The sequence below is a fragment of the Pleurodeles waltl genome, chromosome 2_2 (assembly GCF_031143425.1).
Source record: "Pleurodeles waltl isolate 20211129_DDA chromosome 2_2, aPleWal1.hap1.20221129, whole genome shotgun sequence".
In the NCBI taxonomy this organism is placed as follows: Eukaryota; Metazoa; Chordata; class Amphibia; order Caudata; family Salamandridae; genus Pleurodeles; species Pleurodeles waltl.
In genome coordinates this window covers 637,185,252-637,200,925 of record NC_090439.1, presented here as the reverse complement: position 1 = coordinate 637,200,925, position 15,674 = coordinate 637,185,252, and the positions used below count along the sequence as shown (strand labels likewise).

Genomic DNA, 15,674 nt, shown 5'->3' with positions numbered 1-15,674 from the left:
ATTTAGCATTTGCTCTTAGTTTTAATATTAGTGGCAATTATTATAGCAGAGCATCGTCCAATGCTGGGCTTCTCGACGCTTTCGGTAGTCTAAATGTGTGATTAGAACGGTTCGTTTATGTTGTTTAAAATTCTTATTGGAGAATCTGCACATCAATTGAAGACTATTATGATCTGCATTGCTGAGACCATTGTTACTGGACAGACGTGCCTAAAATAAACCATTCTGTGCATATCATCTGGAAGAAGGTGGCTCTGTCCTCACTGTTCGCAATTTCAGAAGCCCTCGCATCCCCCGAAGTTTGCGTTTAATAGCACCCCATGCTCTGACCTAAGGTGAACTTTGTTTATATCCCAAAAATCTGTAATTAAATGTAAAAGTAACGTGCGAAATGTAAAGATAAATAAGATGCGTGGCATATTTTAAAAGAGAATACAGCAAGGAGGTGCCTTCCTCGGGATCCTGCCGTCTGCCAAGCCCCCCTCCTAAACGTGGGCGAGTCTGTGCAATGGGGGCAATGCCACAGAGTCAAATAAAGGCCTGCCATCTCCAAGACATGGCCTGCATCCTCCCACACACTGCAGTCCGGCTACACCCCCGGCCCCCATTGGTGCCGCTCCACCTGCCAGTTGCAGGCAGAGCACCACCCAGCAACGTCAGACCTCACACCCTCGCCACCATCAGGCCCACCCCCGCCTCCTTGCAGCAGAGGGGGCCATGTCCCCTTTCTCTGATTTGCCTGCGTTTTTGCTGCAGCTCCGCCGGAGAAGGGGGAAACCCCCCGGGTTTGCTGCTGCAGCTTCTTCGAAGAGGAGCAGGCGCCCCGGTGGCTCGGAGGGAGTAGTGCAGGTACCCGCCATTGTCTCCGAGCCGATCCCTAGGGAGCTGTCCATGGTCGCGTGAAGTGTGTGCAGCGCCGCTACAGGAGCCGCTTCCTTCCCGTCTCCCGGGGGGGGGGGGGGGGGGGGGTGACTCGGGCAGATCGGTTTAGCTACATGGGAGAGTCGGGCGGTCCGGGTTGGGTGGGGGGCGGGGGGAGGTACGTGGGGGGAAGGCCTTCTTTGGTCTGCCAAGGGAGGATTGTGTGGGATGCACTGATTTGAGCACTTTCCAGGAAGAGCCGGGTTGGGGGCGGCCAATCCCCGAACACGGAAACACTATTGAAAGCTTACGGAACCGTGTGTCTCCTGGAAGTGGTAGCGCGGGGTTGATTGTGGTGGGACTGGAGTGGGGAGCACAGTACTGGTTTCAATGAATGTGCCCACAGGGCACCGGAAGACGGTGTGAATGTATCTGCAGACACATTAGGTAAATGATATGAGAATATATTATCTCAGAAGTTTCTTGGTGTAAGATGAAGTGCTAATGTTACTTTTGTAGGACATTAACGTGGAGTAGTAGTGTAATGTAAATACCACAGAGAACTAGCTATTACATGCGTTTACAGGTGGCGTTCCTACTATCCTAGCACAGTGGGTTAATTCCACTGCTGCCGGATTCTGTGTCTACAGCCAGGCTGCGTGTTCCAGATTCATAAAGACAGCTCGCTGGTCGAATGCTCCTGGTGCAGGGAAATGTGTGTAGTTTGCAGGCCACGCTCTCCAGTGCCAATAAGATAGTTGAACTGAATAATGCACATGCTGTAGATATACGTTTTAAACTCACAGTTTATCTCCACTCTTCCTAGGCAGATGAAATGCGATCCAAAGAAGTGAGTAATAATGATCTGTAGTCAAATGGGGCGCTCGATGCTGAATAACTTACCATAGTTCGCAGGTGTGAGTAGAAAGGCTCTAGGAAGGATACGCCTACACTTGTAGTCTTATTCTGTGGGGTAGGGGTAGTGGACATTCCTTTGAGTGGCAGAGTGGCCGGAATGACTGTAGAGGACCGTGGCAAAGGGCTGTCGGCGAAAACGGGGCGTCAGTGATTTTCTGTAGCTGGACAGGGATGGGTGCAGGCAAAAGAGGGGATACGATTGTTGCAGCTCGAGGAAGCTGGAGTAGAGAGGAATCTACGCCTGGTCTTACCATTCCTCAGGTGTAACCAGTGTCGGGCAGAGTCCGTGGATGTTCTGTAGTCTGGCGATGGAGGAAGTTTTTATTTACATGTGTGATGAGGCAACAGCAGAGGTTAGGGCAGGTTTGTAGGTGGGGAGGAGTTTACTAGAAGGATGGGTGATTCGCGTCAGTGGGTGATCACGTGACATCACATAGCCTAGAATGACAATGCTAAGGGGTTTGGGTCCATGTGGTTAATAGTTTGACAAAGGTCGAGGAATTGATATACCTGGTTGACAATGTTTGACAGGATATTTGAACGTCACTGTAGGTTGATGATGGGCAAGTTTGTTGCCTAGTGCTGAGCTCAGGGAGTTATTTTCAGGAGCGGTGGGAATGTTCTGTTTCAGTGATTTTAGTGCAGTACCCTAGATAAAGGAGTTTTTGGAGCTGGGGTGAAGAAGGAGAAGAGAATGTCTGCTCAATCACTATCAACAGTCGCTGGGATTGTACTCTTGGGATTCTGGCAGGGTCTGATCTGTCAGATGGGGATATGGCCAGCCCTTTGCCTCAGGGTGGGGAGGAGCTGTACTCACATGCACTGGGAGGTTGTGTCTGAGAGGAGTGTAGCCTGTTGGGTGCCAGTGTTTTTTTTATATTTTTAGGACTTAGGCAGCAAAGACTTGTCTCAGAGACCCTGGGAGGGGGATTCTGTTTTTGGTGTTATAAAATACATTATGCAAGCAACTGGTTTGTATTGAAAACTTAAAATTGATTGTTAAGTTTGGCTGAAAATGTAATTGCAGATGGGATTTGAATAATTTGTTCTGGAATTGGGACCAGTGAAAGAAAAGAAGAGGTACTGAAAATATTCATGAGACCCCTAACATGCTCGGGCAAACTTTAGTCCGTATCACCCGATGGTTCTTGGGTATACAATTAGATTGTTAATTCAGTTGGAGTAACTCCTTGTGGTTGTTCACCAACCATTTTTGCTGATCTCTATGGTAACCAGCCATAGATGGATGATGGTCTTAAAATCTTGAATGCCCTGGTTCTTGGGCTTGTATCCCAGAATATCATCAACAAATATAATCTGACATAATTATAAATAATATAAGCCATAAATATAGTGTTTTCAATACAACCACACTACAGCTACACCGTCTGTAGATTTTCTATCACTGGCTTTAATGGAGTGATATTTTTGTAAACTAAATTTATGACCCTTTGGGTTCTGATTCACAAATATAACTTACACTTTTTGAGTATGTTCACTACTTTTCAGTATTCATAAACGGTGAGAGTAATTTACTACACAAAACGAAACTGTAGTAAGTCCAGCACTACACATGGCCAGTCATTGGTACTGTAGCTCCCTTCCATAGAAAATAATGGAGGCATTGACTTAAAATAAAACCTCATAGAAACTAATGTTAAATTAATTTAAATTGTTGAAAATAGTTAAACACATAAATATATATAAATTATCGTTACACAACATAACATAGTACATATGTAATATTTCATTATAAAATATTTTACTAGCCTATTTTTAATTTAAAAAACAAGGCAATGATACATTTTGTTTGAAAAAGGGCATTATTTATTAATATATATATATATCTTTTAATAATTATTAATGCACATTAAAATACATATTTTTTTCTTTAGGTGGGAATGTATTTTTTAGTTTAAACTTCAGGAAAATAATTGTAATTTAATTTAATATATTTCAATTAGTTAAAGTTTTAATTCAAAATGAATGTAATACTGTTTTGGCATTTTTTGTATTTTGTTCTAGATTTAAAGTAAATACATAAAATGAGTTTATGTTAATATTTAACTTAAAAATATTTGTATTGTTTATTTTTGAGTTAACTGCATTTTTAAAAATGCCCTGAAACGTTACCATAGGGCGACTTTGCAATTGGGGTGGTGGTATCTGCGTGGTAAAGTATAGGGAAATTAAAGCTGTTAGTAGTGTTGGATTTACTACTCTTTTGCCCTTAAATAATAACGTACACTCAGAGTCTGTGAATAGGGAAAAATAATAAACTTACAAAAAAGTGTAAACTTTTTCAAAGGTGTAACTTACCCTTTGTGAATCATGCCGTATATTTTTCTCAGGGAATATTTAGGCCCTTATATTCTGGTGGTATGTATTCCCAGGAGTAATTGACATATGTTGCAGGTTCTTGAGCTTTGTGCCTGTCAAGTACGTTACAGTTTCCTTTCAGATGGGAGATTTGTAAGTACAAGGGCTGATTTTTTTAATAATGACAAGTTTGAGCTCTGAGCCTTGGGGACTTTTATATTGGTTATTAGAAGTGACTGGTATGAGGCTGCTCCACAAACCCTGGTCTAAGTTTGTCTTTAGGACCTTCCATAATTTTCTCCCTTTTTAATTTAGTGGCATTTGTGTTAAAATGCATTTGTTACTGCTAATTGTTTCTCCACTGTTCTTTTCTTTGACGAGAGTCATGGGTGTCTTACCTCTCACGACAAGGGTTTTTTGCACTTCTGGAGCAGAAATTCTATTTCAGTATGCTATGAGGAATACAGTGTTGGTCACTGGAGGAATACTTGTTGTCCTCATAGCTTTGATCATTTTTTCACAAGCCCTTTATATTCTCAAATTCTGAGTTTCACTGTGGGAAACAAAAATGCCTAGCCGTTGAATATTCTTTTTCGCAAGCTTCTGTTGTAAAGCTCTTCTCAACTATCCGCACATGCAATGCTTCATTCGTGTCTTAGGTTGTAACTGGGAATGCTGATTTACAATTGTGTTCTATCCCGGTTATCTGCCCTCTGTTCCTGGATTTGCCACTGTCCTCAACCATCCGCGTTGGCTCTTTCTACATATTATCAGTTGCTTGAAGCCTGTCAACACCTCTTTCCCCTCTGTTGTGGCTCCACTCTCTTGAATGTTCCTCCTCGTGTGGGCATGGGGATTCTATTTTTCTGCTAAGAATGAGATCAGCTCTCTTCTGATTCCCTTTGTCTTTTGTGCTTATTTCTCCTATACCTGGGCCTTACTTCATGCCCCTAAACTACCCATCTATTTATTATTGAGAAATCTCTGAATTTCACGTGGGTGGCATGGGCCTACTACATTTCGGGCAAGCAGTAAGTCTTTGATCTTCCTCTGAGTGAATATTTTTGTGGTTAGAGTCTTTGGGGTTGAAGTAGTTTATGGTATGTCCTTGACAGTTTTTGGTGTAGTCCACTGTCGCTCCTTTACAACCTTGAGCTGTACCTGTTAATACTGTTAAGGGTAATACGTTCATGTCCTGTAACAATTGTAAAGAGTGCAAAACGGGTTTCACTCAATCGAGCCCTTCACACAAATCATATGGGAACAGATCAAAAGCACGTCAGCTTAGGCCACTGTAGTGTCTAAGTGGTTACACTGTTTGCATTTAGCAGTGCTTGATTGAGTTTTTGGAGATCAGAATCTATTCATTAATTCTTTACACTCTACACCTTTGGACATCTCATTTTACATATTGTACAAAGTTATGCCTGCTAAAAGCATTGTCCTGTGGTAGGTCAAGGACGCCTGGTACCCCTCCCCCCACCAGAACCTTAAGAATTTGTAGATCACTACCAATGGTATGTTACCAAGCTATTAGTTTATTAGGACCCCTTGGTATAGCAACAGGTCATAAAACACATGAATCTAAATTCCGGGTAGTCCTTACTCTTAACAGAGAGGCAGATAACATTGCCTCATGTCAAGTACTGTGAAATAGTATCAGAACTGGCCCTTGAAACAGGGGCCTGGCTTAATATTATAGTAGGCCACATCTCATGAACTGTTGGGTCAAAAGATGGAGACTAACGACATTGCCACGTTTTGGTAACCTGCTGTGCAGTACAGCAAGTCACCTTGCTGTGCTGCAGTGCGCTGCGTCACAGGGAGAGGACAGGATTGTGCCGTATTTAAAAGAATATGGTGCATTCCTGTCTTGTCCCTGTGCTGGTGCTGTTTTGGCTGCCTAGCTCTTATGCAGGCAACCACGGTGCAAGGAGGATTGTTGTTGTGCAGGAAGGGGAACCTTCCTGCACAGAAACAATCCATTGGGACATTTCCCCTTTCTTTGTGTGCTGCAGAAGCCATAGAAAGAGAAAACAACAAGGTGAAATAAAGATATTTCTCCTTATTACACCTCACCTGGGAAGATGTAGCCTTTTGGCACATTCCTACGTCTACCACTTCTGGTAAACCTAGGAATGCATCAAAATCCATGGATTTTGAGTGGGAATTCCCATGCAACACCTATGGAATGCTTTCCTGGGGCTGAGTAACACAACGCAGCAAAATACGCTGCATAATTTACTCCAGATTTATGAAGCCACTCAGGGCCATGCCAGGTGGGCTTGTGTGGATTCATAAATCTTATTTTGGCCTTGTGTCATGCTTGAAACCCATTATGTGGTGCAAGAGTTACACAACTTAACCTATAAATATGCCCCTGAGTGACTTTATATCTGGTGCAACTACACATTTTTTCATGAACATGAACAAAAAATAGACAGAAAAGGGTTGTTGGTCGGCCACATTCAACCGTTGGTTACTTTTGGCCAGCTCCTGTTTGAGAAAGTGCATTTCATACAACCCAGAGGCGTAATTGCCTTTCATCAGCCTCCAGGTGGTTCATTGGTTGATTGGCTATATCACTCTCCCATTGAGGCACATCCATTGCAGTAACAAGATAAGCCTTGACTCATGTAAATAATACATAAAATGTTTGGTTAAGCCCTCGATAACGTTGCCAGTGTCTTTCACAGTTTGGATCATCTCACAGAACAGCCATTTGATGCTTGTACTGTCAGCTGTTATTTGAGTCTGCCTCAAGAAAAGACAGACAAAGGGACTGGCATATGGCCACCTTGCAGCCACCACCAAGGTGCACCATCCGTCAGTGAGAAGTTGTGTGTAGAACTGATGCTGGGGAGTCAGTAAATCAGACCCCATAAATAGTGGGTCTTAAAGCATCCTTAACAATGTTCAGCACCGGAGTGACAACCAAGGTGCTCTGTGGTGCTGAACACCACCTATAATAGGCTTGCATCATTCAGGCCAGGATCTGCCCGATTTAGAGAGCTGCCCTTATCTGTAATTGTTTTCTGCGTACGTCTCTGCAGCATGAAGCGATATGGGCATGAGCCAATGAGGCAAGCAGGAGCAGTAGTTACAGGACCTAGAGATCCACTACTCATCATAGGTGCAGGATGATTTAATTTGTGTGTGCCCATCCCTATCTGACGAGGGCGGCCATAGTTCTTGCACGTCTGCAACAAAGTGCACAGGGTCCTCAGTGTTAAATTCACAGTGTTGCAGAGCGAACCAGGTCTGGGCATTGAAGGCAACAGTTTCTAGCAGTGCCCCCTCCTCATGAGCACAGACATCCACCGTTCAGCTCAGGTGATTTGAAGTGTAGATAGAGGATCCACCTCTACTTGAAAGTGCGGGTGGGAGGTGGTAGCTGTGTTGTGAGTGGATATGATGGATCCTGGTACATAGAGTCAACAGTGTCAACCCCTCTGATGAGTTATCCTGGCCTCAGGCAATGATCCTTCATACTGTATGCTTCCTTCACTGCCTCATGCCTGAGAAAATACAACATTTCAAAACAAATACCAAACCACAGAAATAATCTGTGATAATGTAACTTAACAGAAAGGGAGATACATATATGAAAAGATTATCTAAAACCTGAATTACAGTGCATACCTGTAATGTAGCAGTTATGTGAAGTGGGATTGGTAGCAGGCTGTTTGCACTATTAGCGCGTCTGTACTTATTTGGTCTTTTATTGTTAATTTATAAGGGGACGCGTTAGAGGTTCGATAGACCTTTTGACCACGCTTAGAGTGATTCTACGGTAAGTCCCAAATACTTTGTAATTACATCATCATAATTAATAAACATCATCAAATACCTTTGGAGTCAGTAATCTTCACACACCATGACCCATTTGATCATGAATAACCACACCTTTATGTAAAGTTAGAATGTTTATTTCCCTAGATTAACAATGCTAATATCATGTAAATTTGTTTCAAAACCAGATTGTAAACATACATAATGAACACCGGTTGACGAAATCTTCGAAAGAATCTCAATTTCAGTAATGCATTTATAGTTAGGCATTCAAGAGTCACAGTACAAATCAAAAACAAGAATAACTGCTCAATAGAAATAGCATACATCTGAATTCAGCAAATGAGCAACATCAACTCTTTGTTAATAGCAACCTGTTATTAACTGAAGGTCTCCCTAACTAACCTTCTAATTAGAATAGCATGTTTGGACTTCATGCAAAACAATTTAGTAGATGTTAATTTGGAAAACATCTAACTATGGCTCTATGAAAATAGTGGTTGATACCTAGGAACAAAGAACATAGCTTGCAAAAAAAACAATTGTATTTTGTTATACCTCTCCTCATATGGATCAGCAAGTTGTGATTATCTTTGTCAGCTGGACATCGGTTTGGTCAGCATCAGCAACGGGCAGTGAAAGGGGAGGGTTCAGACATAGGGGGTCTCTAACCAATCTCTGAACCATTTGAGAACTTCTGAGGGATCAGCTTTCAGCATCGGCATTTAAGCAATAAAGTAAAAGATAGGAACAAAATCATGAGGAACTGTTCAGCTCCTCAAACAGAATGGAATAAGTCTCTCCTCCCTCTGTGCAGTTGGACTAAGTTAAAATCACCTAAAAAACTTCCCTGAGATCAGTATTTTACAAACTCCACCCTCCTTTGCTAACAGGATGTTTACTGCAAGGCGGTTCTGCAGAGTCATAGGTCTTACCGTAGCCATTTCTGTGTCCATTAGGATCATGGCTCCTGAAAAATTTGTCAGCATGTTATCCACAATAGTAGGCAACTTTCAAAATTTGATTGGTCAGAAAATCGTCTGTTTACAATTAGTCCAATAAGGATTAAACCCTAAATCTAAGATATAACCAAACTGTCTTTCACGCGTCAATGATTGGCTCCTCTTCTCGTCAGACTTGTCAGGTAACTTTTTTGTATCCATCCGTACTACAGTCCATGCATCTATTGTTAGCTCCTGGGAACATCGATGTCTCACGCATCAAACTATACAGTGTAACAATTTTTTATTTCAAGGCATTCTAGCAAGCAGTTCTCATGAGAAAGTTAACAAATTCTGCTAACATTTGGTCAACGCGTTGCGATTAATGCATTAATTGATTTCTCTAGACATACATTCCCACAAATTTATTAAACAGTGCAGCTTAATTTGAGCCTGTGCAGACTAGGGCCCATATTTATACTTTTTGATGGAAACCAGCGCCGGCGCTGGTTTGCGTCAAAAATTTTACCGCCGGCTAACGCCATTCCTACGCACCACGTGGGCGCCTTATTTAAGGATTGACGTTAGCCGGCGCTGCGGGCTGGTTAGAGTAAAAAATTACTCTAACCAGGCAGCGCCGGCGTAGGGAAAAAACTCCGCCCTGCTTTGCTAAAAGGATGTCTATTGCAAGGTGGTTCTGAAAAGTCATATATCTTACCGCGGCCATTTCTGTGTCCATTAGGATCATGGCTCCTGAAAAATTTGTCAGCATGTTATCCACAATAGTAGGCAACTTTAGAATTTTTGAGGAATTCAGAATAACTCCCACTGAAGAAATTATAGCTCCAAATATGTCTCCAACTATGCCAGAATATGATTCTGGCTTTTGTCTAACATGATGTAATTCAGTCATTTTAGGTATCTTACTCAGGTTCTCAAGTGGATAAATCTGTGGGAAAACTATCCCCAAGTAATATGTGCCATACCATCCTCTTGCAAGACAGTAATATGCATTTGGTCCACAGATGTAATAAACTCCTGGAATTGATGGGTCTGTCCATTTAATATAAACATCCATTTACTCTGAAACAAAAACACATGTCTACATTCACTCGTTCCCACAAACAACGCGTCAGTCCTAGATTTAGGCCTATATACACAAAGCCTTCTTACATGTTGTGCATCTAAAGCTAACCTTCCTTGTGTCTTTATGTCTCTAAATGCATGATCATTTCTAAATGTCCTTTTCTCTAAGCCCTTTTCTAATTTCTCCTTCAAAGCCTTTCTCCTATCATTTGTATGATCTAAGAAACTCTTTTCTACAGGTGTGAGCAAGCATGTCAAATTATTTCTGCGGGTGTAAACCGTGGCAAATGTCAATTTAGGTTGAAAGAATCCTCTCACTAATTCTATAGTGTTTTCCTTAGCTAGTCTACTCAGGTAATTAATTATAGGAACAAACGAAAATACCACATCATGGTTGGAATAGAAGTTTTGAATGTACTCCTGGTTATAAAATCTTGTTAGTAAAAGACTACAACTTATTTCATAAGTGAGAGGCAAACTATGGTAAGTAACTCCTTCCTCTACTGATGAAGGAATCTGAGTACAGACATAACAATCGCGTGCATCTATGGTCTCAACATACTCACGCAATAAGTGATAGAAAACATTAGAAGAACGTTCTCCTTGGGTGCTATGTACGTGCAAATATTTCTCATCTATCCTAAACCTATCTACTTCTGTGAGTGTAGTAGTTGTCTCTAAAGCAGAGCTATGGTTGGCCACAATCTTATCAAGATGCGTCACACTCACAATCAACACCAGACACAATATCATACACACAATCGCTGTAGGAAAGTACCATCTTTCTTGGCATGTTACCCCCAATTTCTACCTGTATGTCAGTATGTTTGCCTGTCTCACTGGGATCTTGCTGGCCAGGACCCCAGTGCTCATAGTTTGTGGCCTAATGTGTGTGTTGTCAGTAGTGCTTAACTGTGTGACTGAAGTTCTTCTAACCAGAACTTCAGTGCTTATGCTCTCTCTGCTTCCAAATTAGTCACTATAGTTTAGTGACTTCATTTACCAATTCCAATTGGCACACTGAACCCCCCTTATAAGTCCCTAGTATATGGTACCTAGGTATCCAGGGCATTGGGGTTCCAGGAAATCCTTATGGGCTGCAGCACTTCTTTTGCCAACCATAAGAAGCTCAGACAAAGCCTTTCACAGGTCTGCCACTGCAGCCTGCAAGAAATAGTGCATGCACTATTTCACAGCCATTTACACTACACTTAAGTAATTTATAAGTCACCTATATGTCTAACCTTCATTTACTGAAGGCTAGGTGCAAAGTTCCTAAGTGTGAGGGCACCCTTGAACTAGCAAAGGTGCCCCCACACTGTCCAGGCCAAATCCCCAGACTTCGTGAGTGCGAGGACACCATTACATGCGCGCACTACCTATAGGTCAATACCTATATGTAGCTTCACAATCGTAACTCCGGATATGACCATGTAAGGTGTCTAAGATCCTGGAATTGTCCCCTCATTTCAAATTTGGTATTGGGGGGCCAATCCCATGCATTCTGGGGGCTACACAATGGACCCCAGTACTGCCAAACCAGCTCTCTGAGGCAGCACTGCAGCTACAGCTGCTTCCACCTCACAGACAGGGTTCTGCCCCCCTGGGGTCTGAGCAGCTCAGTCCCCGGAAGGCAGAACAACGCATTTCCGTTGGGAGGAGGGTGTTACACCCTCTCCCTTTGGAAATTGGTGTCACAACCTTGGGAGCAGTAGCCTCCCAGAGCCTCTGGAAATGCTTTGAAGGGCACAGATGGTGCCGTCCTTGCATAAGCCAGTCTACAACGGTTCAGGGACCCCCAGTCCCTGCTCTGGTGCAAAACTAGACAAAGGAAAGGGGAGTGACCACTCCCCTGTCTCTCACCACCCAAGGGTGGTGCCCAGAACTCCTCCATTGTGTCCCTGGCATTAGCCATCTTGTTTTCCAAGGTGTGGGGACACTCTGGAGTTCTCTGAGTGGCCAGTGCCAGCAGGTGACGTCAGAGACCCCTCCTGATAGGCGCATACCTGGTTAGGTAGCCAATCCCCCTCTTAGGGCTATTTAGGGTCTCTCCTGTGAGTTCCTCTTCAGATTCAGCTTGCAAGTTTCCACCACGAATCCTCTGCAACTCCTGCTTCATCCTCTGAGCGTCGGATCAACCGCACACTGCTCCAGGAACCGTTGTAACTGCAACAAAGTATCCAAAAGGCTACTGTGACCCTGCAACTTCAGCTCCAGCCAGCAACTGCAACAGTTTCCAGGGTGTGCATGCTCTGGGGACTCCCTGTCTTCACCCTGCACCAGAAAGTCCGAAGAAATCTCCAGTGGAGTGATGGAGTCACTTCCCTGCACCAGCAGGCACCTTCTAAGACGACGACCAGTTCTCTGGGACTCCTCTCCTGGTGACGAGCATGCTCCCTGGAACACAGGTGGTGACCCCTTCAACACAGACTGTCCTAAGGTCCAGCTGTCTAAATTTGGTGGAGGTAAGAGCTTGCCTTCCCCGTTTGCGACAGTACCCCTATGCACCACGTAATCTCTACCTCCTGAGGCCTCTGTGCACCATTTGCAAGAATCCTTTGTGCACAGCCTGGCCCAGGTCCCCAGCACTCTATCCTGTGAGGCACAACTTGCTGAGTTGTTCTCCGTCGGCATGGGACCTTCCTTTGTAGTGCTGCAGCAACCGCAGTTTGCAACCTCTTTGTCCCCGTGTCCTAGGACCTCTGTGGGTGCTGCCTGGACATCTGTGGGTTCCCTCCAGTGTTGGGAGTCCCCTCTGCCTCCTCAGTCCAAGTTGAGGCCCCCAGGTCTCTCCTTGGTCCAGGCAGCGCTATTTTGACGCAATCCATGACATTGCTTGAACCAAGACTTGTTGAACAAACCCAGTGCTGCAACTCGCCTGCATCCAACATCTCGACATGGGACATCCTTTGCATTACGCAGGAACCCACAGTCATCTTCTTTGGTGCTCTTCTGCAGACTTCTCCAACCGGAGAATTCTTTTTTGCACCAACTTCTAGGTTGGCAGGGGCTGCTATCCTTCCTGGAATCTTCTGTGACTTCTGAACTTGGTCTCTTCTCTTTACAGGTCTTCGGGTCCAGGAATCCACCATTTGTTGTTTGCAGTCTTGCTTGGTTCTTGCAATAACTCTAATCACGACTTGTAGTGTGTCCTGAGGAAACTTGCAGTACTTTACTTCTACTTTCCTGGGCTCTGGGGTGGGGTAGTTTACTCACCTTTGTGGTTTTCTTACACTCCCAGCGCCCCTCTACACACTACACTTGCCAGGGGAGAATTTGTGATTCGCATTCCACTTTCTTAGTATATGGTTTGTGTTGCCCCTAGGCCTATTTCTTCCTGTTGCATTCTATGGTATTTTCTATTGTTTGCACTATTCTATGACTATTTACTTACCATATTTTTGGTCTCTACTCTATATATTGTGTATAATACTTAGTATTGCCTCTAAGATATTTTTGGCCTTGTGTCACTGAAATAAAGTACCTTTATTTTTGGTAACTGTAACAGGGTTGCAGTAACCCAGTCATGGAATAATGTAATGGGGCTGATGTTGTCATACCTCGGGGGTCCCAGCGAGAGAAAGGAGGGCCAGATTATTTTTGGAAACCCGGATATCCGGGTCAGCAAAGATATAACGGAAGAAGTAGACGCAAGCGAAGAGGGTGATAAGGAAGAAGAGGATACACCGGAAAGAACCAGAGCGACGGAAGGGAAGATTGTGAAGACCGAAAGGTCCCCTACGGAACAGGAGGAGAGGACAGGCGCATCGGGAGCTATGGAGGAAGATGCCAGAGGACAGGAGGCGCCAAGAAAGACAGTGAACGCCGCGCAGAGTGAGAACTCCGATATGCATTGTGGAGATTCCAGTGCGGGAAGAAACGAAGAACCCAGCCACGTCCCTGGAGGGACATGGCTCAGGCATGCACCTGCGTGTATTCCAAGCACCACAGGATTTAAGTGGAAGTGGGAAGGTAGGAAGAATACTGGGTGAAACGAGAATGAGTAAAGGGGAGAAATTCCAGTGCACCTTGAGTTTGCATTAAAAGCACGACTATGCTTTGAAAATATTATTGTAAATGCGCGCACTACACAGTGACTGTACGGGGTCCCTTCAATAGCCACACAGGAATTTCTTTTGCTTTTGTCCCTTCTCACCTTGTTTTGACTGCCCCTCCCCACTATATCATTTCTGCACAAAAACATAGGAAACAAACGGGGTCCACTTACCTTTCTTTCCCCTGGCTCTGTTTTTTTTTTCACATGATCCCGCCAATCTGGGAGCTGAACTTCGGATGAGACATACCTAAGGTGAAGACAAAGAAAACAAAGGGTTAAGAGAACGAACGAAATGGAGAAATTACCAGAAAGACAAAAGAATAAAAACAACCAGCGAGAGACAGAGAAACATTGAGAGACTATGAAGAGATAAAGAGGTTTAACCAAGATTTTTTATTTTTTTTGTGATATGCCACTTCACATAAAATTCCTCCAATAAAATAACCCAGGTCATAAGTATTTCTGCGTCTTCAATGACAGACCATCTGACCTCCAAAAAAGGCCCTCGGCGAATGGACACAGACATCCCCCGGAACATTACATAACCCATAGACTATAATGAAACACATTTCTGGATGTACCTAAGCCACACTTTACAGAACAAAATACAGCTACCAACCCCCCATGAGGGACCTAGCTCACACACTCATTAACTAATACACTATATCAGCCTAGTTCTAGACCGTTAGTTTGAAAAAGCGGGAGGGAGGAGGGTGGGTAGATCCCCTCAGGTAAAAGTGTACATACTGATAAGCGATCAACAAGTCACTATGTTACTGTGCAACACTTGCCTGTTCACCAAAATAATGAAGAACCAGAGAATAAATGTAAATGATAACAGTGAACCAGTGCCCAATCAACGCAAAGTCCAAAGTTAGAAAAGAACGACGCATGTTGAAATTATCATACCTACCGAACATCGAATTCTACCACTCTGCCTGAGGGGAGGGTTAGGCAAGTTACAATGTTTGTAGTAATATATGTACTAAAACCAATAAAATGTTTTAAAAAAAAAAAGTATTTCTGCGTCTTCCATGAATATACCCCAAAGAGCCCTTCACAGTAACACTGAGTATTGTCTTTTATTGTGTATAAGTACTGTGTAACTATAGTGGTATTGCAGGAGCTTTGCATGTCTCCTAGTTCAGCCTAAGCTGCTCAGCTACAGCTACCTCTAACAGCCTAAGCTGCTAGAACACTACTACATTTCACTAATAAGGGATATCTGGACCTGGTATAGGGTGTAAGTACCTAAGGTACCCCCTAAAAGCCAGGCCTGCCTCCTACATTGGTGGTGCAGTGGTGGGATAAGTACTTGCAGTTGCTTTACCACTTTGTTACTAGTGCTTTTAACAGGAAGAGCTTGCACCAGTACTTAGAGCTATACCTAATTTTACCTAGAAGTCACTTTTAACTTTCTAAAACGTTCTTTAAAACTTTCTAAAAGTCTCTGAAAAGTTTTCTTTTCTCTACAAAAGTGAGGCCTAATAGCTTACAAACCTTTTTCTCTTTTTCCGAAACTCTTTCTTTCAACATGTCTGTTGTGGAGGTTACCCCTAGAGTTATGAAAACAACAAATGAAAGTTTGAACTTTAAACGTTTGAGAGGTCTCTGCACTGGAAGAAGTTTAAGGATTGGGAAGAACCCCAATAAGGAATTCCTCTTAAATCTTCTCCTAAAGGATGACCAGGGACTTAGCA

General features: G+C 43.4%; 1 protein-coding gene across 1 annotated transcript in view; it reads left to right on the top strand.

Moving 5' to 3' along the window:
- The first annotated feature begins 693 nt into the window (after positions 1 to 693).
- The window catches only part of RGS20 (regulator of G protein signaling 20), a 423,936-nt gene continuing 408,955 nt past the window's right edge, over positions 694 to 15,674 (top strand). The window contains exon 1 of the mRNA XM_069220174.1: positions 694 to 849. Within this exon, the coding sequence (XP_069076275.1) occupies positions 718 to 849 (132 nt within the window). The 5' untranslated portion in view covers positions 694 to 717. The remainder of the gene's footprint in view (positions 850 to 15,674) is intronic.